Raw genomic sequence first — 22,632 nt, 5'->3', positions numbered from 1 at the left:
TAGTATCCAAATTTCACAATGTGGACAGGTGCAAATGGATATAAACTGGCCATCAATGAGTTTAGGCTTGAAATTAGACAAAGATTTCTAACTATCAGAGGACTGAAGTTCTGGAACCGGCTTCCAAGAGGAGCAATATGGGCAAAACACCTAACTGGCTTCAAGACTGAGCTTGAAAGGTTTGTGGAGAGGATGGTATGACGGGACTGCCTACAATGGCATGTAGCCAATCTGCAACTGCTAGCAGCAAATATCTCCAATGGCCGGTGATGGGACACTACAGTACAATTAACTCAAAGTAAAAAAGTCTGATGTAAAAGCAGGGAACAGTAAAGTGGTTTTTAAAGTGGTGGTGTTATAGTCTGAAGAAAACCCAATTAGCAATAACAAAAGTGGTTACATATACATAAAGTGAAATGCCAGAATTATGTGCAGGTGTTTAACCATTTTTTTGTAATTTGTCCTTATCTTATAGGCTTTGAAGATTGCAGCTCAGTAAATGTAAATGCAACGACGACAGAAATCCATATTGACACATTACCAGAAAACTTTACAATAAGCAATGTAACTTTTGCAAATGGAACACTGTTCCAGAATTCATCACTGAACAATTTAATAGGAGGTCTTTCACCTGGTATACAATACATTATCAACTTTCAAAATGGTACAGAAGCATGTTGCAAAAACATTACAACAAGTAAGTGACATGAGGTTGTTGTAGGAGACAGTATCTTTTCATTTTATAGTTTTTCTTACCATTTTAAATCCTGTCTACACCAAAGAAAACAAATGGCATAGCAGAGTGTTGCTCCACCTTGATTCCTGGCAGAGTAGTGAACCATGTTACGTCAAAGACCTATATCTGCTTAGTAGGGTTTGAAAACAGTTTGTGAACATGGGGCCTTACAGTATTTCATGAATGCAGGTGCTGTCACCTAGTTGTAGACTCTTTAGCTATGAAGGGTTACTTTTCTTTGCTTTCCTTTTTGTGGTTTCAGCTGGCAGCATGGACAAATGTATAGAGTTGGGCTAGTGTTGAGAGTGTTTGGACTGTGACTTATATATGAAATACTTTGTGACAAATCACTCCTGCAACTGCTTATATACTGTAACAGGGTACGGCAACCTTTCAGAAGTGTTGTGCCGAGTCTTCATTTATTCACTCTAGTTTAAGGTTTTGCGTGCCAGTAACACATTTTAATGTTTTTAGAGGGTTTCTTTCTCCAAGTCTATAATATATAACTAAACTATTGTTGTATGTAAAGTAAATAAGGTTTTTAAAATGTTTAAGAAGCTTCTTTTAAAAATTAAATTAAAATGCAGAGCTTCCCTGACTGGTGGCCAGGACCTGGGCAGAATGAGTGCCACTGAAAATCAGCTTGGGTGCCGCCTTCGGCATGCGTGCCATGGGTTGCCTACCCCATACTATAATATATACGGTACTGTACCACATATCCAGATGGCTGATGGCCTTGTGTTCTAGGGCCCTCTCCTTACATTGTTGTACAGTCAGCAAGACCCCTTTTCCCACAGTTGCAATAAGTATCTTTTAGAAAGAACAGCACGGTGGTGGTAACAACCTTCAACACCCTGAGTGGTGTAGGCAGGAGAAATGAAGCAGCCTGACATCTGAGTGTTGGGGAGGTCAGTGCTGCTGCTCCTCAGTCCTGGCTGACCAAACCTAAGATGGAAAAGGGACTGAGGGGGCCAAAGGGTGAAGGGGAAGTAGTGATCAACAACTAAGAAATGCCCAGCTGTGGATGAGGAAAGTTGCTGCTAAGGCCTTCAGAAGAGTCCTGACTGCCTCCTGGCTTAAGTAACGTAAATAAAATCAGCATTTATATGCACATAAATGAAAACCTAGCCCAGCATATCGTATCTGAATACATCAGTAAGTCCTTAAGGAGTTCTAAGGGTGCTGCCCTCTATCAGTTAATATTAGCCTCTGGCCACATTACTGTGTCTTGCTGCCCCCTTTCTGTTTTCCCTGTTGTTACTCAGGACTTTCCATACCCATCCTTCTGTTCAGAACTGCCCTTTCCTTCTTAATGCTCACAATAAGCTGTTCCCTGCTAAACTTACACCTCGATTAGCTGATTGACACAAAAAGGAGGGGTTGTGGGAAGCAGAGTGAAAATTCTGTTGAAGGCTATGAATTAATATAGTCTTGCGGTTAGCATCAGATGTGTTTAAAGCAAAGAAATTCCCTTTGATAAGTTTCATTCTAATATATCTGGCTGATCTATCAGCACAGCACTGAGTGACTCTAATGGTATATTTCGGAATGATGATCTGTTATGTATATTCTTCTATTTGTTAGTATTGCAACCACTTGCCTGTCTGTATAACTGCCCATAGTGTTATATAATCTAGCTCCAGAATCTAACATTTATAAGGTACTTTTCCAGATTATTCCATATTCTGTATTGGAAAAGTTACTTTTAAGATTTAGAAAAATAACTGTAGGGCAATATAGATGTACTTTGTGTATAAGAAGGCTACATATCTTGTAAGGCCATGGCAGAAACAGAGAAACAGTTAGGGTAACTTACCCTCACATATTAGTAAAATGACATGGTCAGAAGTGTACTCAGGTTTTGGATGTTCCATATTTAAACTAGTAATTCCTTAATGGTTTCATATCGTAGATACAGAACTACATTGACTGGTACACTCCAGCTGCTTTGTACTTCTTTGCTGATGCATAACCGGAGTGGTGCACTCAGCCAAAACATACCAATTAATCTAACCCATAACGGCTAGAAGATTACCAGTTATAGTAAAAGAAGGAACCTTTTACATTAATAAGGCCATGAGGCAGAGTATGGGAAGTGCTCCGAGTTCAAGAATATGATAATCCATGTCATGACAAATCCTAGAATGGCATTAAGAACTTCCAGAGGGTACTCAGATACGTTCACAAGCAGAGCGGCTTGTCTTGCCATATTCATAATGACAAAAATGATATTTCATGCTCTACCCTATACAATTAATATTAGTGTTCACTAGTCCTGGGGCTAAATAAAACCAGGTTGTAAGTGACAATTTTTTGGATCACTGTTATAGAATACTGTAGTAGGTCTTAAAAGAACCCAACCCTATAATGTAAAACCACAATTATATTATGTGAATTAATACTGGAGCTCTAATTGTTTTGTTTTCCTTTCAGCAAGTGTTCTTGCTGTACTGATAATACATATACTTTTTACCAGATAGAACCCAGTGCAGTTTCTGACGTCAGAGTTATAAATATCGGCACAGGAGAAGTAACTTTGACTTGGCAAAACAGGATGAGGCTTCTCAGTAAACTTATAGGATACTCTGTGCAGTTAATGAAAGTTTTTTTTCTCAAAAAAACATCACTTCTCAAATCACGACTGCTACCATTATGGGATTCGAACCTGGTACCTTTTATGCAATTATGGTCTTCGCACAAGCTGCGGAGACTGGAGGAGACCCCACTGCCACAGAGACCTGTATGAGTAAGCAGGGCCAGCATTTCTGCCACAGGGGGTCCTGGAAAGCTAAGTTACATGATTGGGCTTCGGCTTCAGCCCTGCATACTGGGGCTTGGGTTTCAGCTTTAGTCCTGCGCGCCAGGGCTCAGGCTTCGGCTTCTTAGTTTCTGCCCTGGGCCCCAGCGAGTCTTAACACCGGCCATGAGAGTAAGTCATTGAAACCTCTTTCAAGAAAACATTCTGAAGTGATAATCTGTGGTTTCAACCTCTGTCACCTCATCACTTTGTCTGATTTATGAAATTTCTGTACATCTTTGGCAGAAAACTCTACACATTTTAGTTGATCTACTTGTAACTGTTTATTCTAAGGCCTAGTCTACGCTACAGGGAAAATCGATCTAAGCTGTGCAATTTGGGTTATGTGAATAGCGTAACTCAAATTGACATAGCTTAAAGCTACTTAACGCGGTGTCCACAGTACATGATGTCTCCTGTCAACTCCCCTTACTCTTCTCAATCCAGTGGAATACAGGAGTCAATGGGAGAGCGATCTGTGGTTGATTTAGCAGGTCTTCACTAGCCCCCCTAAATCGACTGCCGAAGCATCAATCGGCTTGCGTCGATCCCCCGGTAAGTGTAGACAAGCCCTGAGATAAGTGATTTCTGCCAACGCAATACAGCTGCACTTAGTAGTTCTGGGCTGCTTAGTAGCTTTAAGAGCATAACCTCTGGCCCACAGAATTAACAATAAAAGCTAGTGCTACAATAAATACAGGAGTATGTGTTACAATGGGGAATCATCCCACAGTCTTCATAGCCTTGTGTGTGCGTGTGCATGCACGAGAGAGAGAGAGGGCACTCTTCAGCCATAAAAGTTTGGCCCTTTTGATCAAGGAATTTTCCCTGCATTGAGGGGCTCTTTCCACTTGAATAAATGCCCAGAAGGGAGTTTTATATTTCACTGAAGTTGTCCAGCTTTGTCACTGTTCTTAAATGTACTCATTCACATTTGGTAAGTTCCAGAGGCATTTTAACCAGATGGTCTATATGGGATAGCACTTAGCATTTCTGAGCTGCTAAAGTCTGGATTGTTGGGTTTTTTTGTAGTTGCTATGGTGGTTCTGAGGAAACATTCCTTTATATTTGGAGTCAGGGGAGCTAACGAAGATGTGTTTGCATGCACTTGCGCAGCTTGCTGTTGTGCATAAGCTGTGATTCAAGAGTCCTGTTTGTCCTGGCAAGAGTTTTGTCCCACACTGAACAAGGCCACAGCATATGGATAAGGGACCCTTTCCCCTTTTTGCATTTCCAGCATGTGTATTTGTAGATTTTGGAGGAAGACCAATTCATACAACTTCAACAGACTTACTGAGAAGTAAGAAGAAGGGCTTGTCTACACAGTGTTTTAGTCTGCGCCAGAGAGGTCCACACTAGCATGTCACACATGCACTGTGTGGTGGGCCCTGCTGACATGCACTCAAAGTTCCCTAGTGTGAGCTGATGTAGTACTTTGTGAAACTGGACTATGTTAATGTGCATTAGGGAACTTTAAGTGAGTGCCGCAGAGTCCACAGTTACCTTGTGGCATGCTAATGTGGACTAAAATTTACATCCTTCTCGTGTGGACTAAAGCACCATGTAGACAAGCCCTGAAATGCACTAGATGCAACTCACCGCTGGCATGAATAGGAAATCAGATATTTTCTTAATTTTTTTGTAAGGTAAATTCAGTTTTCTTTTGGTTAATTTATCAGTAATTTTAAAGCACTGTGTAAATTAAACAAAAAACTCCAAACCACCAAATTTATCTTACTTATTTATCTAAATATTTTAGAAGTCCCTGGTGATTTTGGAGACTAAGTACTTTTTAATCTGTATTAAAATCATGCTATCATTGTAGTCCATCCGTTCAAAGAATGTGAATATTTGAATATCTAATACTTTCTCTTTGATGTTTTGTTGAACACCTAACTCCATTGACTTCAGTGGAGCCAGGATTTCACCCAAAAAAAGGACATTCAAAGTAACTTAAATTCAAATAATAAAATCCAGTAGACCCTCTGAAATATGAGCTTCATTGGCAATTGTATCCCAGGTGAGCAAAGCTTTGGGTTTGTCCAGGACAACTAAGAATAAAGAGTTAAGTAGGAAATGTTTACTGGTACTGTCAGTAATTTCATTTCTTTTTTAAACAAACAAACCTGCCTTCTGCCGTGCTGTGCCCTGTTTAATGAAGTTCTGGTGTGACCTTCCTGGCCTTTTGAAAATCCTGGCAGTTAAAAATCTATAAGGGATATGCTTCAGTTATAAATTGATGACTTCTGTAGAGCCCTACACACCTAAATTTGTGTAAATTGCAGTATAGAAGAAAATGCAGGGTATTAAAAAAATTTTTAAAAAGGCAGCTAAGCAAATCTATTCATTCTTCAGTATATTAAAATAGGAATTAAGTAAGATTCAGGGATATGCTGTTAGGTTTCCTGAGCTGTGCTGTGCTGATGCTTGGTACAGTTAGAGATGATGTGTGCAGGAAAGGTAGCCTTCAACCACCTTTCTGTTTTCTTGAACATGAGCCTGCTGGGAGCTGAAACAGCACCCAATGTAACTCTCATCAGACCCACCTTTCCACTCCTGACATTTCCCTTACATTGTAGCAGTAGTAGGAAATGGGAAGGCTGGAGCAGCTCAAAGGGCTGAGGATCTGGTCCTTTAATTTTAGTCTGGTCCAGTGATGATATGCTTTAATTTTAACTGAATGTGTGCTTCTGAAATTTGCAGAATTGACATTCTTGTGAAGTCCTTTGTCCATGCCAGGGGTCTCAAACTCAATTTACCGTAAGCCAATACCAGTCCTCAGATCCCCCCAGCAGGCCAATAATGTCACTCATGCTGCCCAAAACCCGCACCCCCCAAACTCTGCACCCCCAAAAAACTTTGCTTCCCACCTGCCAAGGCTCTGGGAGGGAGTTTGGGTGGAGGAGGAGGTCTGGAGTAGGGGATTGGGGTGCACGCTCTGGGAGGGTGTTTGGGTGCAGAAGGAGTGAGAGGTTGGTCTCTGGGAGGGAGTTTGAGTGGGGGAGAGGGTCTGGGGGGGATGGAGTTTGGGTGCTGGGTGCAGGCTCTGGGCTGGGCAGGAGGTGGGGTTGCAGGCTCTGGGAGGGAGTTTGGAGGTGGGAGGGGGTGTGTGGGAAGGGGGGTACTGGCTCTGGGAGGGAGTTTGGGATCTGGGGGGTGTAAGGAGGAGGTGCAGTCTCAGGGAGGGAGTATGTGGGAAAGGGGTGGGGTGCAGGCTCTGAGAGGGAGTTTGAGGCAGAGAAAGGGGGTGTGGGAAGGGAGGGCAGGCTTTGGGAGGGGGTGGTTGGTGCGGCACTTACCTGGGGGTCCAAGGCGGGGTGGGCCGAGGGGCCTCCGCGCACTGCCGCCCCAAGCCACCGCCGCCCCAAGCCACCGCCCCTGTAGTTTCTAATTGGGTGCAGGGGCAGCATGTGGATGCACAGCCCCAACCCAGGGCCACAGGGAGGGGCCAGCAGATACGTGGAGTGAGCATGCAGATGCTGCTCAGCTCCGCCACACTGCCGGGGCCCTGGGCCATCGTAAATCACCTGGGGGGGGGAGCACCTGGGGGTGGCTGGTGGGGCCAAAGGAGAGACCAGGCACCCAAACTGCTGGAGCCCCGCAGGCCACATTGGGGAGGTTCGCGGGCTGCAGATGGCCCACGAGCCGGGAGTTTGAGACCCCTGGTCTATGTTATAGGCATCAGAAATGCAAAATTCTCCCTTCTCTATAAGCTTCAACCTTGACCTTTGCACTCTATCGTCTAAGAGGAAAGGAGCCAGTTCATTTTCCATTATTGTTCACTTGTTGGACTCTCTGAACCAACAAAGATTCCAGTTGTGATAGTGGCTTATATGGTATAGACTTGATCTGTACATAAATGGACTATGGTTAGCAACTCTTTTTTCATGCAGGTCACCAAACACCAAACAGCCAGCAGGCTACAGTGGTTTACAATCATGAGCCTGAGCTGAAATCAAACGGGTGATGTAAAGGTGACAGGCACTGCCTTACATTACCATTTCCAATCCCTTCCCAGAGTTCAATCTCAGTATACAAATTCTTAACATTTTCTGCTATTACATTTTTTTCTTGATACAATTCTTTCTTCCGTGCCAAAGATAAACAACCTCTTTCTGTTTCTTAAACAGAGCCCAGTCCAGTTTTTAACATCCGGGTTACAAATGTCAGTGCACATGAATTAACGTTTACGTACAGTTACGGGATATATATTAAAAATAAAACCTGACCTATTGGGAACCAGACCTTGAAAACCATGTGATGTAATTATTGACTTAGAACTTGAGACCTTTTACATCTTCGCAATTTTTCCACTAGCACTGGAAAATAAGACTGAAGGAGACCCAAAAGCCACAAACATCTATATAAGAAAGTGACTCAGTCGCACACAATCCTTTCAGCTGAATATGTATTCTGAACTTTAGAGATCTGTCTGTTTACCTGGGCTTCTTAATTTGATACACATTCATGTACTTTTGAGTTCAGGAGCTTGTAACTTTAATCTGGAACATTCATGGGGAGATGAAAAGAAATCTAAAACCAAGGTGTGTTTATAATTAGCTTGGTCTCTAATTTACTTATTTTTCAGGCAGCAGTACATGGGGCTGCTGGGAATAGAGAGTAAGTAATATCTTCTTTAAGGGTCAATTTCACTGCACCCACACATGGCCCATCTAAAATTTCATGATAAATTGGGATATCAGACTTTGATAGATCTACTGGACCAGACAGCCCAGTGTGGCAATTCCTATGGAATGCAGGGGGTTGGAAATGTAAACTCCACTGCTAATACTTCAGAGTTAAGCGTGTAAGGCTAGTAAGGCCAGCCCACAACTGCTATTCCTCAACAAATAATTGTCTCTTGACTTCAACAGTGCCCACTCCAGTGTTTAACATCGAGGTTTCCAATGTCAGTACACATGAAGTATCTTTAACATGGGAAAACAAAGATGCTGCTGCTTCTGAGTACAGTGACAGGATACTCATTGCAAATGAACCTTCATCTACTAGGAACATGATATCCAATACCAGAAAAGCTTTAATTACAGACTTAAATCCTGGTACATTTTACCAATTCACAATATTTCCACGCGCAGCAGATAAGAAGACTGAAGGAGACCCAAATTCGACGTTGATTTATACAAATCATTCAGCCACATGTACCTGTTTCTGAATTCGCACTCTGCCAATCAGTATTCTCACCTCAGCTTCTTTATTAAGAAGCACTTCCCAGTATCATTTGAGTTTTAAGTACAGCATAACTATCCAATCTGAAGCTTTTTTTTTTTTTTTTTAAGCTTCTCAACATCCTAAATTTTCAAAAGTGACTGAGTCTTGTGGCCTCAGTTTTTGCATTTTCAACATCTTGGTCATGCCCGATTTTCCAAAAGTTGGTGCTTACCATAAAATGGCCTAATTTTCAGAAGTCTCCAGTAGGGCACTCAAAAGTTGAGGCGTCTGTGGCAGGGCAACGACTCACCAGCACGGCGCCTCCTGCTGGTCATCCAGGGAATTAGCTCTTTCCAGCCCAGAGGGCCCTCTGCCAGCTGACGCCTCGCCTGCCGTTGGCCCCTGTGTCCTTCCGAGACCCTAGTGCCCTTTTTCAAGAGTTCTGCCCATCGCAGTACTCCCTCACTCTGGGTCTTCCCTCACAGGGGGACCCACACCCTCTAGCCCCAGCTCTCCTCAGTGGCTACTGTCAGTCATCGTCTAGCCCCCGCTCACTGGGACGGACTTCAGTCTGTAAACCACTCATCATCGGCAAGGGGGTTTGGACCAGCTGCCTCTGCCTATCTCTGGGTGCCCCTCTGCAGCCGCAGTACCCTTTGTGGGCCCTTAACTCGACCTGCAGTCTGGGGCTTTGCTAGGCTGGAGCTCCCCAGCTCCCTCTGCCCTTCCCCAGCACTGCTCCACCCTAGGTACCCTCCTCAGCTTCTAGGCAGCCAGGTCCCTCTCTCTCAAGAAGCTAGAGAAAGAGTGCCTTTTAAGCCTCTGGCCTTCAGCCCTCTTATAGGGCTAGCCATGGCCTGACTGGGGAGTGGCCTCACCTATGTCTGCTTCCCCAATCAGCCTTTCTTTTCCCAGATGCAGCCCTCTCCAGGGCTGTTTTAACTCCTCCGGGCAGGAGCAGGGTGGCCACCCCACTACAGCATCCCACATCACTAGTTACGTTTGAAAATGTGGGCGAGTGTATTTAGGTGTGTTACCATATTTAGGATAACATGGTGAAAGCCTGAAGAGAGAAGAGAATTCAGGAGTAAATTAATGTATTCTTTAAAACCCAGAGAAAGCTGAAATACTTCACTGTATTTAAAAGGAGAGAGTAGAATGCGTGCACACACACATGCGCATGCACACACACATGATGCACTTCAGTACATTGTCCAAGTATGCACACACACTGAAATCTGCCATGGCTGGGGTTCAGAAGTGCTCTGAAGAGGTAGGTAGCTGCTGGGGCTTTGTTATGAGGCTTTCAAAAAATGAAAGGAAAGGGTTTGCAGAGTGGCTGATTAGTATTTATTATTTGTATTACTATGGATCTAGGCACCCTAGTCATAGACCAGGACCCCATTGTGCTAGGAGTTAGAGGGTCAAATTGAGTCTAAAATTAGGTGTATTGTTTGTTAACTTAATAATGACCATTGCCTTTTGTGTATTGTTTTGCTTGTACTGTACAGCAATTATTTTACAGTACAAGCAAAACAATACACAAAAGATAGATAACTAGTTGTAGATAACTAGATACACCACCGTATCTTGGATTTTGTTGCAGTCAATGAACAAACTTAATCATTTTAACCAATCGTGGGTTTCCAGAACTAGACTCGGCCATATTTGTGACTAAAGTGAGATGCTGATATCTGAACAAAACATTGTCCCTTTGAATTAGGCTCTTCGGAATAAAAGTCCTTGACAGTGCACGATCACATATCCTGTAACTCTGAAGGAGAGAAAGGGGAATCTCCTTATGCTCAAAACTGGTTTAAACAAGAGAGAGCCACCAGTGGCAAACACAATTAGAATGTTTCTCCTCAGGGTATGGCTACACTTGGAATTTCAAAGCGGCAGCGCTTTGAAGTGTGAGTGCGGTCAGAGCGGCAGCGCTCTCCCAGCGCTCCACCTAAACCACATCCTTTATGGGTGTAGCGTGCAGCGCTGGGAGCTGTGCTTCCGGCGCTGCTGCCCTGATTACACTGACGCTTTACAGCGCTGCATCTTGCAGCACTCGGGGGAGTTTTTTCACACCCCTGAGCACGAAAGTTGCAGTGCTGTAAAGTGTGAGTGTAGCCAAGCCCCTAGGGAAACAACTTAATGGGAAAAGGTCAGAATGGTTAGAAGGGGTGGCTTCATGAATAAACTCTCAGGGTATGTGCAAACTGCAGTCTGAGGTGTGATTGTACTCAGGCAGATGTACCCAATGTAGCATGGCTAAAGGTTGTGTGTGTGTGTGTGTGTGTGTGTGTGTGTGTGTGTGTGTGTGTGTGTGTGTGTGTGTGTGTGTGTGTGTGTGTGTGTGTGTGTGTGTGTTATAAAAGCATATGCGGCACTCCAGCTATGTACTATGTATTTCTAGCCCATGCTGAAGGCTGTGCCCCTGCATCTACGCTGCTATTTTTAGCTGTGCTAGTGTGGGTATGTTTATGCATGCTGCAATCACACCTCTGATTGCAGTATAAACATATACCCTAAAATGAAGTAGACTCGATGTGGAGATAGTGATGAAAGAAAAAAGGGATATGTCCTAGAGCAGGGGTTGGCAACTTTTCAGAAGTGGTGTGCTGAGTCTTCATTTATTCACTCTAATTTAAGGTTTCGCATGCCAGTCATACATTTTAACGTTTTCAGAAGGGCTCTTTCTATAAGTCTATAATATATAAACAAAACTGTTGTTGTATATAAAGTAAATAAAGTTTTTAAAATATTTAAGAAGCTTCATTTAAAATTAAATTAAAATGCAGAGCCCCCTGGACTGGTGACCAGGACCCGGGCAGTGTGAGTGCCACTGAAAATCAGCTTGTGTGCCACCTTTGGTACGCATGCCATACGTTGCCTATCCCTGTCCTAGAATAACACTGATTTTTTAAAATAATCTACCCAACCAAGTTTCTTCATTAGCAATATCAAGTAAAGATTTTTTTTAAAATATAGTAACCCTGCATATAGTAACTCTGATCTTGCAGTGGTTATAGTGATGATGGCAGGAGACGTTTGTGTGTTACTGAAAATCCTGATTAATCTATGATAGTGTGGAGTACAGAAGATGTTTGTTATGATCAAGTTGTACAATTCTTATTACAGCAATAGAATTTCACATGGTCTTGGATTCTTCCAGGATGGAGACATCTGTGAGACCGTACTTTGTCATAGTCATGAATTTTGTATCTTGCAGCTTGCTCATAACTGCAGCATGTGTTTCTTGTAGAGCAACATCAATATTATTCACCTTAAGAACTCTTGAAAGATAGTCATGCTTAGCATGACGGACCTTGCATATTAAGTTGAGCTGGTCCCACAGTTCTCTGGCCTAAAGACTGTCCCATTGGGAATAAATACTTAGTTATTGGGTCAGAGAGACAGCGCGCATGTGTTTCTGTAGTCTAGTGATTAGAGCACCCACCTGGGAAATCCAGAGTCCAGCCCCACATCAGAATATCCCACAGCTTAGTGACTGGAGCATTGCTCCTGAGAAGTGTAGGATTTGAATAGGGGTATCCGTTCTCCCACTTTCCCTGACCAGGGGGAATTGGACCTGGGTCTCCCACATGCCTGGTGAGTCCTCTAATCACTGTGCTAAAAGTTGTAAGGTGGGCTCTGCTGCTGCCTCCTCTGGGTTTTGAATAGGATCTAATGCAGTAGGCAACCTCAGAACATCAGGCCCTGCATGTGACTTGGGCGGCCCAATGTCTATCTTCTCCTGGTTTGTGAATCACTGGGACTTAGGAAGGGCTAAGTATCTGGACACCTAGAGCGGGGCAGCAGTGTGCATGCTCAGAAACAGAAACTTAGGTGCCTAGGGAACTATTACCCTGAAAGTTTGGGCACTTACAGGGGTTGGGCAGGAGTTTTGTGCATCATAAGGGAACCAAAACTGGAACTTGGAAATGTAAAATAGGGACTTAGGCACCTAGCTCCTTCTGTGTATTGACCCCTAAAAGTCTGATCCAAGGCCTGTTGAAATTCATGAGAGTCTGTCCTCTGACTTCATTGGACTTTGGATCAAGCTCTATGAAAATAGCTGGTAGTACACACAGACTGAAGGCTCAAAGTCAGTTTTATAGAATCATAGAATTGTAGGGCTGGAAGGGACCTGATGAGGTCATCTAGTCCAGCCCCTGGTGCTGAGGCTGAACCAAGTATACCTAGACCATCTCTCACAGGGGTTTGTCCAACCTGTTGTGTTGGTTTTCAATGCTTAGTTTACATTTGATAGAGAGGTACACATCTTACTTCCTGGCTGGAAGAAATCTGTTTTTTTCTCTTTGGTGAGTGACAGATTTCAAAACATATTTTCAGTGTATACATACAACTCTTTAAATATCATTTACACATACATCTCATAAACTAAAAATGATCATCATGATCCTGGCTTTCATTTAAGACCTCATGCGATATTCTGTATGCATAAATACTCTGAAGGCAGTGTGTTAGACGTAGTGACTTGCAGGCCAATTACGAGTTGCTGGTTCACAACAATGAACCCTTTGTCAGCATGCATCAATGGGACTCCGTGTCCCAGTGTCATCCACAGATTTTATAAGCATACTCTCCGCTCGAGTCATCCAAGTCATTAATGAAAATGTTGAATACCACCAAACCCAGGACAATCCTATGGGCCCTCACTAGATATGTCCTCTCAGCTTCACAGCAAACCATTAATAACTGCTGTTTAACTGGTCTTTCTACCAGTTGTGTGCCCATCTTATAGTAAATTAATCTAGACAACGCATTTCCTAGTTTGCTTATGAGACTACCCTCTGGGACTGTGTCAAAAGCCTTATACAAAGCAACATGTATTATGTCTACTGTACTCCTCCCCCGTTCCCCGCCAATTCCTTAGACCAGTAACCCAGTGAAAGAAGTAAATTAGGATGATTTAGCATGATCTGTTCTTGACAAATCCATGTTGGCTATTACCTTTTATCCTATTATCCTCTAGGTGTGTACAAATTTATTGTTCAGTAATGTATATCTTTACAGGTATTAAAGTCAGACTAACTGGTCTATAATTCCCCAGGTCTTCTTTGTTCCCCTTTTTAAAGATAGGCACTTTATTTTGCCATTCTCTAGTCCATCTTTCATGGGCTCTTGAAGATAATCACTAATGGTTCCAAGATTGCTTCAGCTAGTCCCTTAAATACTCTAGTCTGAATTCTGTTAGGCCCAGCCAACTTGAATACATCTAAATTATTTAAATATTCTTTAACTTGTTCTTTCCCTAGTCTGGTTTGTATTCCTCCCCCTTAGTGTTAAATTGTGACAAGATGCTTAAAACAATTTTATCATTTTAGTGAAGACTGAAGCTAAGTTAGACATTAACTTCTCAGCCTTCTTTATGTAGTGTGTTATCTCTCCTACCCTGCTAAATAGTGGGCCTACATTTTCCTTTGTCTTTCTCTTGCTATAATTTATTTATAGAATGTCTTCTTATTGCCTTTTAGATCTCTTCCTAACTGTGACTCACCGAATCCCTTAGCCTTTTGGATTTCTCTCCTACATGCTCGTGCTATTCTTTTGTACTCATCCTCAGTAATTTGGTCATGTTTTCACTTTTTGTAGCATTCCTTTATGATTTTCAGCTCATTAAAGGGCTCGTGATGGAGCCCTATCAGTATCTTACTTTTCTTCCTATCTTTCCTTCACATCAGGATACTTTTGCTGTTGCATCTTTAAACTTTTCTCTTTGAGAAACTGCCAGCTGTCCTGAGCTCCTTTTTTCCCTTAGATTTTCTTTCCATGGGGCCTTACCTACCAGTTCTCTGAGTGAGTAAAAATTTGGTTTTTGAAGTTCATTGTCCTTTTTCTGCTGCTCTCTCCTCCTTTTCTTTAGAATCATGAAATCTATCATTTGAAGATGACTTTCAGTCTTCTACCTTCAGATTCCCAACCAATTCCTCTCTACTGTTCAGTTTCAAGTCTAAAATAACAGGTTTCAGTGTTAGCCGTATTAGTCTGTATCAGCAGAAAAAAACAAACCAAAAGATTGAGGCGTCCTCGTGGCACCTTAGAGACTAAAAAATGTATTTGGGCATAAGCTTTCGTGGGTTACAGCCCACTTCATCAGATGCAGGAAGTAAAAGATACAGGAGCAGGTATCAATACATGAAAGGATGGGGGTTGCTTTACCAAGTGTTAGGTCAGTAGTTAGGTTAGGTCAGGTCACCTACTACAAGACAGGCCCAACAAAGAAAGTTACAGAACACCACTAGCTGTCACCTACAGCCCCCAACTAAAACCTCTCCAGCACATCATCAAGGATCTACAACCTATCCTAAAGGACGATCCCTCACTCTCACAGACCTTGGGAGACAGGGCAGTACTCACTTACAGACAGCCCCCACCCTGAAGCAAATACTCACCAGCAACTACACACCACACAACAAAAACAGCAACCCAGGAACCAAACCCTGCTACAAACCCCGGTGCCATCTCTGTCCACATATCTGTTCAAGGGATACCATCATAGGACCTAATCACATCAGCCATACCATCCGGGGCTTGTTCACCTGCACTTCTACCAATGTGATATGTGCCAGCAATGCCCCTCTGCCATGTACATTGGCCAAACCGGACAGTCTCTACACAAAAGAATAAATAGACACAAATCTGACATCAGGAATCATCACATTCAAAAACCAGTAGGAGAACACTTCAGTCTCTCTGGTCACTCAATAACAGACCTCAAAGTGGCAATTCTTCAACAACAAAAAACTTCAAAAACAGACTCCAGCATGAATCTGCAGAATTGGAATTAATTTGCAAACCAGATACCATCAGATTAGGCCTGAATAAAGATTGGGAGTGGATGGGTTATTACAAAACCTAAACTTAATTTCCCCAATACTAATTTCTCCCTACTGTTACTCACACCTTCTTGTCAACTGTCTGTAATGGGCCACTCTCTTACCACTTCAAAAGTTATTTTTCCTCCCTTAGTATCCTGCTGTTAATTGTTTTATCTCGTTAGATTGACCTGACACTTGGTAAAGCAATCCCCATCCTTTCATATATTTATACCTGCTCCTGTATCTTTTACTTCATACATCTGATGAAGTGGGTTCTAGCCCATGAAATCTTATGCCCAAATAAATTTGTTAATCTCTAAGGTGCCACAAGTCTAAAACGGTTGCCCTGCCCCCAGTACTTCCTTCAGCTTCTGACATGATAAATTGTCCCCAGTACATTGCAAGAATTTATAGGATATTTTGTATTTTTCCTTGTTACTTTTCCAACAGATGTCTGAGTAGTTGAAGTCTTCCATTACTTGTGTTTTGGTTATTTCTGTTGTTTGTTCTATAAATGCCTCATCTACCTCCTCATTCTGATTTAGTGGTCTGTAGTAGACCCCTAGCATGATTTTGCCACTTGTTTATTCCCCTCTTTTATTGTCACCCAGAGACTTTCTACTGCTCTGCCTGTCACCTCCTTGTGGATCTCAGTACAAGTATAAACATTCTTGATGTATAATGAATGCAATGCCCCCTCCTTGTGTTGTTACACTGTATGTACAAGCTAGTCTAGCCAGTCCTCCTCAATGGAGTAACCTGCACTGATATATAGGGATTCAGAGCAGGTTGAACAACAGAAACTCATTATAGCAGTAGATAAATTCACATTCTCTGGACCATGAAAAAGGAAAGAACAAAATATGGGCCTGCCAGCCCAATGGGCCCATTGGTAACTTTATCCCACATTTTGTGACAAATGACAGTTTTATTTGTGTAAATGTCAAAACGGTTCTTGGAAATTTACAAACCTATTTGTTTTATTGTTTAACAGCGATTCCACAAGTTAACTATGTTGCATACAAGAAATTGTTTTTTAAATGCAATTCTAATAAGTTCATTTTTTATTTCGTCACATGCCCTCTTGCCCTGTACTATGGAAAGGAGAAATAAATACATTTCCTGCCATAGGAATAACAACAATAAATTCCCTGAAACCATGTTAGACTACAACACTGTGACTAATGTATAACATGGACAAGAAGCCAAATGATGCATTGTAACTGACTTATGACTATTCTGAATTAGGAAATGGACAGAGATGCATTTTCAGAATTATATTGCCAAATACAAGCACTATTCTTTTTTCTTAGATACTGTTTCTTTTTTTGGAAAGTATTCCTGGTCTGGTATCAATAAAAATATTTTTCCTCCAACGGCTCCCAGTCCCAATTTGTAACATTCAAGTCATAAATCTTGGTACAAGAAAATTAAATTTAACCTTACAAAACAATGATATTGCTGCTTCTGAGTACACCCATAGGATTGGCATCATTTCAGAAAATGATACTTCTTATGCTACCAACCAAACATTCAAACCACATATGTTGTAATTAAATTATTAGAGCCTGGTATTTTCTGTACATTTGAAATATTTCCTTTAGCAGCAGATAATAAGACTGAAGGACACCCAAACAGAACAAGCACATTTACAAGCGCATATATTTGAAATGTCCATTTTTTTAAAGGTACCTTTTTCTCGCAATACATCTATTAATAATATTTAAGAATTTTGCTGGAGGAAGGTCCTACACGTTTTCCTAAATACTAATCTCTCTCTAAAAATGTATGTGTTTTTGTTTTTCCCCAAACAGAGCCCAGTCCAGTTTCTGATATCCAGGCCACATATATCAGCACAGAACAAGTGACCTTAACATGGGAAAACAATGACACTGCTGCTCCTAATTACACATATATGATATACACTGATGGGAATGGAATTTCTCCTACTCGGAACCAAACCTCCCAAAACAAAAATGCTGTAATTTTGGGATTACGGCCTGGTACCCTTTATGACTTCACAATAGTTCCACTAGCAGCGGATAACATGGCTGAAGGAGACCCAAAAGTCATACACATCTATACAAGTAAGTAATAGAAATATACAGTACATGTTGCTTACAATTAAATACACTTTCTTTTCTCTATTACCCCTTCCCCCAAGTTATGTATGTTCGTTTATGTAGTAAAAATACTCCATATTGTCATCTTGTCTCCTCTTACGTGCTCCAGCCTCTACATTTCTGTTAGAATAAAAGTTTGGCTGTGAAAGCATGAGAGATTATCAAATCACTGATTGGAAATTAGCTCATTTTTCATTCTGAATATTTCAGACATGGAACCAATGTCTTGTTCACCAGGGGGGCCCTTTACTGGTGTCTGGCCAAGCTCTGCTCAGCACAAACCTAAATGATACTGGTGCTTAGAGTATATCTAAACCTGCAGCTGGGGTGTGTGATTCCCAGCTGAAGGAGACATACTTGCATGCTAAAAGCAGAGTGTAGCCATGGTGGTGAGAGCGGCAGGATGGACTAGCTGTCCTGAGTATGTGCCTATGGTCTTTAATGGGCATGTACTCAGGGTGGCTAGGCGATTCCTCTACTAGTGCTGCCATGGCTACACACTTTTTTAGTGTGGTAGCTCAGTGAGAGCTAGTACACGTATGTCTCCTTGAGCTGGGAATTACACTTCCAGCTCCCAGAGTAGACATCCGCTAAGACACATCTTTGTTGTTCTAAAACTGAGGCTGGTGGAGTACAGTTGAGTTCCACCATAACCTAGAGTATCCTAAGGGTTGTGCTAAGGGCTAGATTTTCAAAGGTATTCAGGCACCTAAAGATGCAGATAGGTGCCTAACAGGATTTTTTATGCACCTTGTCTGCATCTTTAGGTGTCTAAATACCTTTGCACTTTTAGCTCTAAATCCCTCTGGCAGTAGTGGCCCCTATGAAGCATTTTGCCAGCTGGGGATCACTCGAGTGCAGGACCTCAGGGCCACCCAGAGGATTCAGGGGGCCTGGGGTCTTCGGCGGCAGGTCGTGGGGTAGAAGGACCCTCCGCTGCCGAAGCCCCACCCCGGGACCCAGCGCTGAAGTGCCAGAAGGACCCTCTGCTGTGGGTCTTTGGGGCACTTCGGCAGCGGGTCCCGGGGCAGAAGGACCTCCCGCCGCTGAATTGCCGACGACAACCCGGAGCAGAAGAAGCTCTGGAGGCCTGGGCCCTGTGAGAGTTTCCCAGGGCCCCCAGAGTGAGTGAAGGACCCTGCTCCAGGGCCCCCGAAAAACTCGTGGGGGCCCCTGCGGGGCCTGGAACCTGGGGCAAATTGCCCTTCTTGCTTCCCTCCCCGGGCGGCCCTGCAAAACTCTGTCATACCACTACACTTGAAAGAGGTAAGGGGGCAGGTGGGGCACTGGATGGGTAGCATAGAGACACCTATGCCAGTTCAGTCCCCACAGGCATTTCCCCAAGCCTGAAAGATCAAAAATACCCCATTAAGAGCACTTTCCAGGTGCTGTGCACTGCCTCAGAACTGCAAAAGTTATAGAAGGGGAGCTGAAGATCTGTCCCAGTCACACACATAACACACATTTACATTCTGAATTTTCTTGTGAATATTTCACAGGTTTTTATCTAGGTGTATCTTAGTGATGAAGTGTTAGGAACACAAAATTGTGTAGATTGGCAAAAAATATTGTTTGTTTTGTTTTGCTTCTAGCAATGGAAATAGTCAAAACACTTGTAACTAATTTAACCTGAAAGAGACCCTTTCTCCCTGATACGTAGCCCAACTAGTGTTTCTCTCCAATGGATTAACTGCATTTTGTTATGTCTCTTAACTTATAGCTAGCTAATATGGTTCTCTTGTACTTTTGTATGTTGTTGGAAAGTCCATGCTTTGTCAAATATTGTTTGTAAAGCAGTTTTCATACCTTCTGTGTTTCTCCCTACTTTTGGTGTTAGGATCGTTTAGAATTTATCAAGTCACAGTGACGGTGGGAATGTTTTCTGGAACTCCTGTAACCGGAAAACTTAAAATACTATGTTCTGTATATGAAGTCAAGGAACACAGGACCAGTTTTATTAAAGTATTCAGATACTTGCAGGGGCAAAGAACATAAGAACAGCCATACTGGGTCAGACTAAAGGTCCATCTAGCCCAGTTTCTTGTCTTCTAACTGTGGCCAGTTTCAGGTGCCCCAGAAGGAATGAACAGAACAGGTAATCATCAAGTGATCCATCCCCTCTCACCCATTCCCAGCTTCTGGCAAATAGAGGCTAGAGACACCATCACTGCCCATCATGGCTAATAGCCATTGATGGACCTATTCTCCATGAATTTATCCAGTTCCTTTTTGAACCCTGTTATACTCTTGGCCTTCACAACATCCTCTGGCAAGGAGTTCCACAGGTTGACTATGCCGTCTGTGAAAAAATACTTCCTTTTGTTTGTTTTAAACCTACTGTCTCTTAGTTTAATTTGGTGACTCCCAGTTCTTGTGTTATGAGAAGCAGTAAATAACATTTCCTTATTTACTTTCTCCACACCAGTCATGATTTTGGAGACCTCTATCACAGTCCCCCTTACTCGTGTTTTTTCCAAACTGAAAAGTCCCAGTCTTATTAATCTCTCCTCATATGGCAGATGCTCCATACCCCTAATCATTTGTGTTGCCCGTTTCTGAACCTTTTCGAATTTCAATATATCTTTTTTGAGATGGGGCAACTACATGTGCATGCAGTATTCAAGAAGTGGGCATACCATGGATTTATATAGAGGCAATATGATATTTTCTGTCTTCTTATCTATCCCTTTCTTAATGATTCCCAACATTCTGTTCACTTTTTTGACTGCCGCTGCACATTGAGTGGATGTTTTCAGAGAACTATCTCATGCTTTAATTTTAAGTGAATGTGTACTCCTGAAAGTTGCAGAATTGACATCCCTGTAGACTGAAGTCCTCTGTCTATGCTATGGGCAGGGGAAGTGCAAAATTCCCCCTGTCAGCAAGCTTGACCTTTGCACTCTGCCTTCTAAGAGGAAAGGAGCCAGTTCATTTTCCATGACTGTTCACTTGTTGGTCTCTCTGAGATTACCACTGACACTGATCCCAGTTGTGATAGTGGAATATATGGAATAGAATTGATCTGTTGAATTGACTATGGCTAACAACCCTCTTCACTCAGGTCACCAAACAGCCATCAGGTTACAGTGATTTACAATGATTATCAGCCTGTGCTGAAATCAAACTGGTGATGTAAAGGTGATAGACACTGCCTTACATTACCATTCCCATACAGTCCCTTCACAGAGTTGAATCTCATTACACAAAATCTTAATGTTTTCTGCCAATTTTTTTTCTTTATGCAATTCGTCTTTCTGTGATAAAGATAAACTACATCTTTCTGTTTCTTAAGCAGAACCTAGTCCAGTTTTTAATATCCGGGTTACAAGCATCCTTGCATGTGAAGTAAACTTAACATGGCAAAATGATGATACTGCTGCTTCTGATTACAATTACAGGATACACATTGAAAATGAAACCTCACCAGTTGGGAATCAGACCTTTAAAGCCATATGTGCTGTAGTTATCGATGTAGAACCTGGAACCTCTTACAAGTTCACAATATTTCCACTAGCAGCAGATAATAAAAGTGAGGGAGACCCAAATGCCACAAACATCTGTATAAGTCATTGAATCACACACAGTTCTTTCAGCTAAATATCTATTCTGTACTTCTGAGAGCTGTTGGTTTACCTGGGCTTCTTCATTCAATATATTTTCATGTACATATAGCATTTGAGTTCAGGAGTTCGTAATTATTCAATCTGTAATTTGTAATTTCTTGGGGAGAAAAAAATCTAAAATCTAGATGTGTTCATAATTAGAGAAGTCAGTCTCTAAATTAGCTATTTTTACAACAGGAGTGCTTGGGGCTTCTGAAAGTAGAGGCTAAATCATTTCTTTGTCAAGGGTGAGATCCATTGCACTTATACACGGCTCAAATAATCAGAGTTTGTGATGAGTTGGGGTATTGAGCATTGATGAATCTGCTGGATCAAATGGGACCCAGTGTGGTAATTCCTATGGAATGCATGGGGGTTGGAGAGGCAAACTTCATTATTGTGTCTTGCTGTTCCCTTTCTATTTCTCATGGTGTTACTTCAAGACTTCCCATTCCCATCCTCCTATTCAAAACTGTCCTTTCCTTCTTAATGCTCACAATAGGCTCTTCTCTGCTAAATTTATGCCAGACCCGGATTAACTGATTGACACTTAAAGGAAGGGTTGTGGGAAGCACTGTGAAAATTCTGTTGGAGGCTATAAATTAATGGAGTCTTGCAGTTAGCATCAGATATGTTTAAAGCAAAAAGAAAAATCCCCTTTGATAAGTTTCATTCTAATATATCTGGCTGAACTGTGGGTGTGAAACTCAGTGCAACCAGGGCCAGCTCCAGGGTTTTTGCCGCACCAAGCAGCGGAAAATAAAAATAAAAGCCGCGGTCGCGATCAGCGGCATTTTGGCGGCAGCTCCACTGCACCACTTGCTTCTTCAGTGTCACTTCGGCAGCAGGTCCTTCCCTGGGAGAGGGACCGAGGACCCGCCACTGAATTGCCGTGGAAGAGCCCAACGTGCCGCCCCAAGTACCTGCTTGCTGAGCTGGTGCCTGGAGCCAACCCCGAGTGCAACACTGAGAGACTCTAATGGCATATTTGGAATGATGATCTTCTTTTGTATAGTCTTCTAATTGTAATCTTTGTGACTGTCTGTATAACTGCCCATATTATAATGCAATCTAGCTCTACAATCTAACATTTAAAAGGCACATTTCTAGATTATTCCATTTTCCGTATCGGAAAAGTCACTTTAAGATTTATGAAAATAACAGATGTACAATCCTAGAATATCAGGGTTGGAAGGGACCTCAGGATGTCATCTAGTCCAAACCCCTGCCCAGAGCAGGACCAATCCCCAACTAAATCATCCCAGCCGGGGCTTTGTCAAGCCTGACCTTAAAAACCTCTAAGGAAGGAGATTCCACCACCTCCCTAGGTAACCCATTCCAGTGCTTCACCACCCTCCTAGTGAAAAAG

General features: G+C 42.4%; 1 protein-coding gene across 1 annotated transcript in view; it reads left to right on the top strand.

Annotated features, from left to right (window-relative positions):
* The first annotated feature begins 481 nt into the window (after positions 1 to 481).
* The window catches only part of PTPRJ (protein tyrosine phosphatase receptor type J), a 56,931-nt gene continuing 34,780 nt past the window's right edge, over positions 482 to 22,632 (top strand). The window contains exons 1-4 of the mRNA XM_075065840.1: positions 482 to 697; positions 8,408 to 8,692; positions 13,716 to 13,733; positions 17,353 to 17,625. Of these exons, the coding sequence (XP_074921941.1) occupies position 697; positions 8,408 to 8,692; positions 13,716 to 13,733; positions 17,353 to 17,625 (577 nt within the window). The 5' untranslated portion in view covers positions 482 to 696. The remainder of the gene's footprint in view (positions 698 to 8,407; positions 8,693 to 13,715; positions 13,734 to 17,352; positions 17,626 to 22,632) is intronic.

The sequence above is a fragment of the Chelonoidis abingdonii genome, chromosome 4, assembly GCF_003597395.2.
Source record: "Chelonoidis abingdonii isolate Lonesome George chromosome 4, CheloAbing_2.0, whole genome shotgun sequence".
NCBI lineage: Eukaryota > Metazoa > Chordata > Testudines > Testudinidae > Chelonoidis > Chelonoidis abingdonii.
The sequence above is the reverse complement of the archived record's forward strand: the minus strand, read 5'-3'. Positions and strand labels throughout refer to the sequence as shown.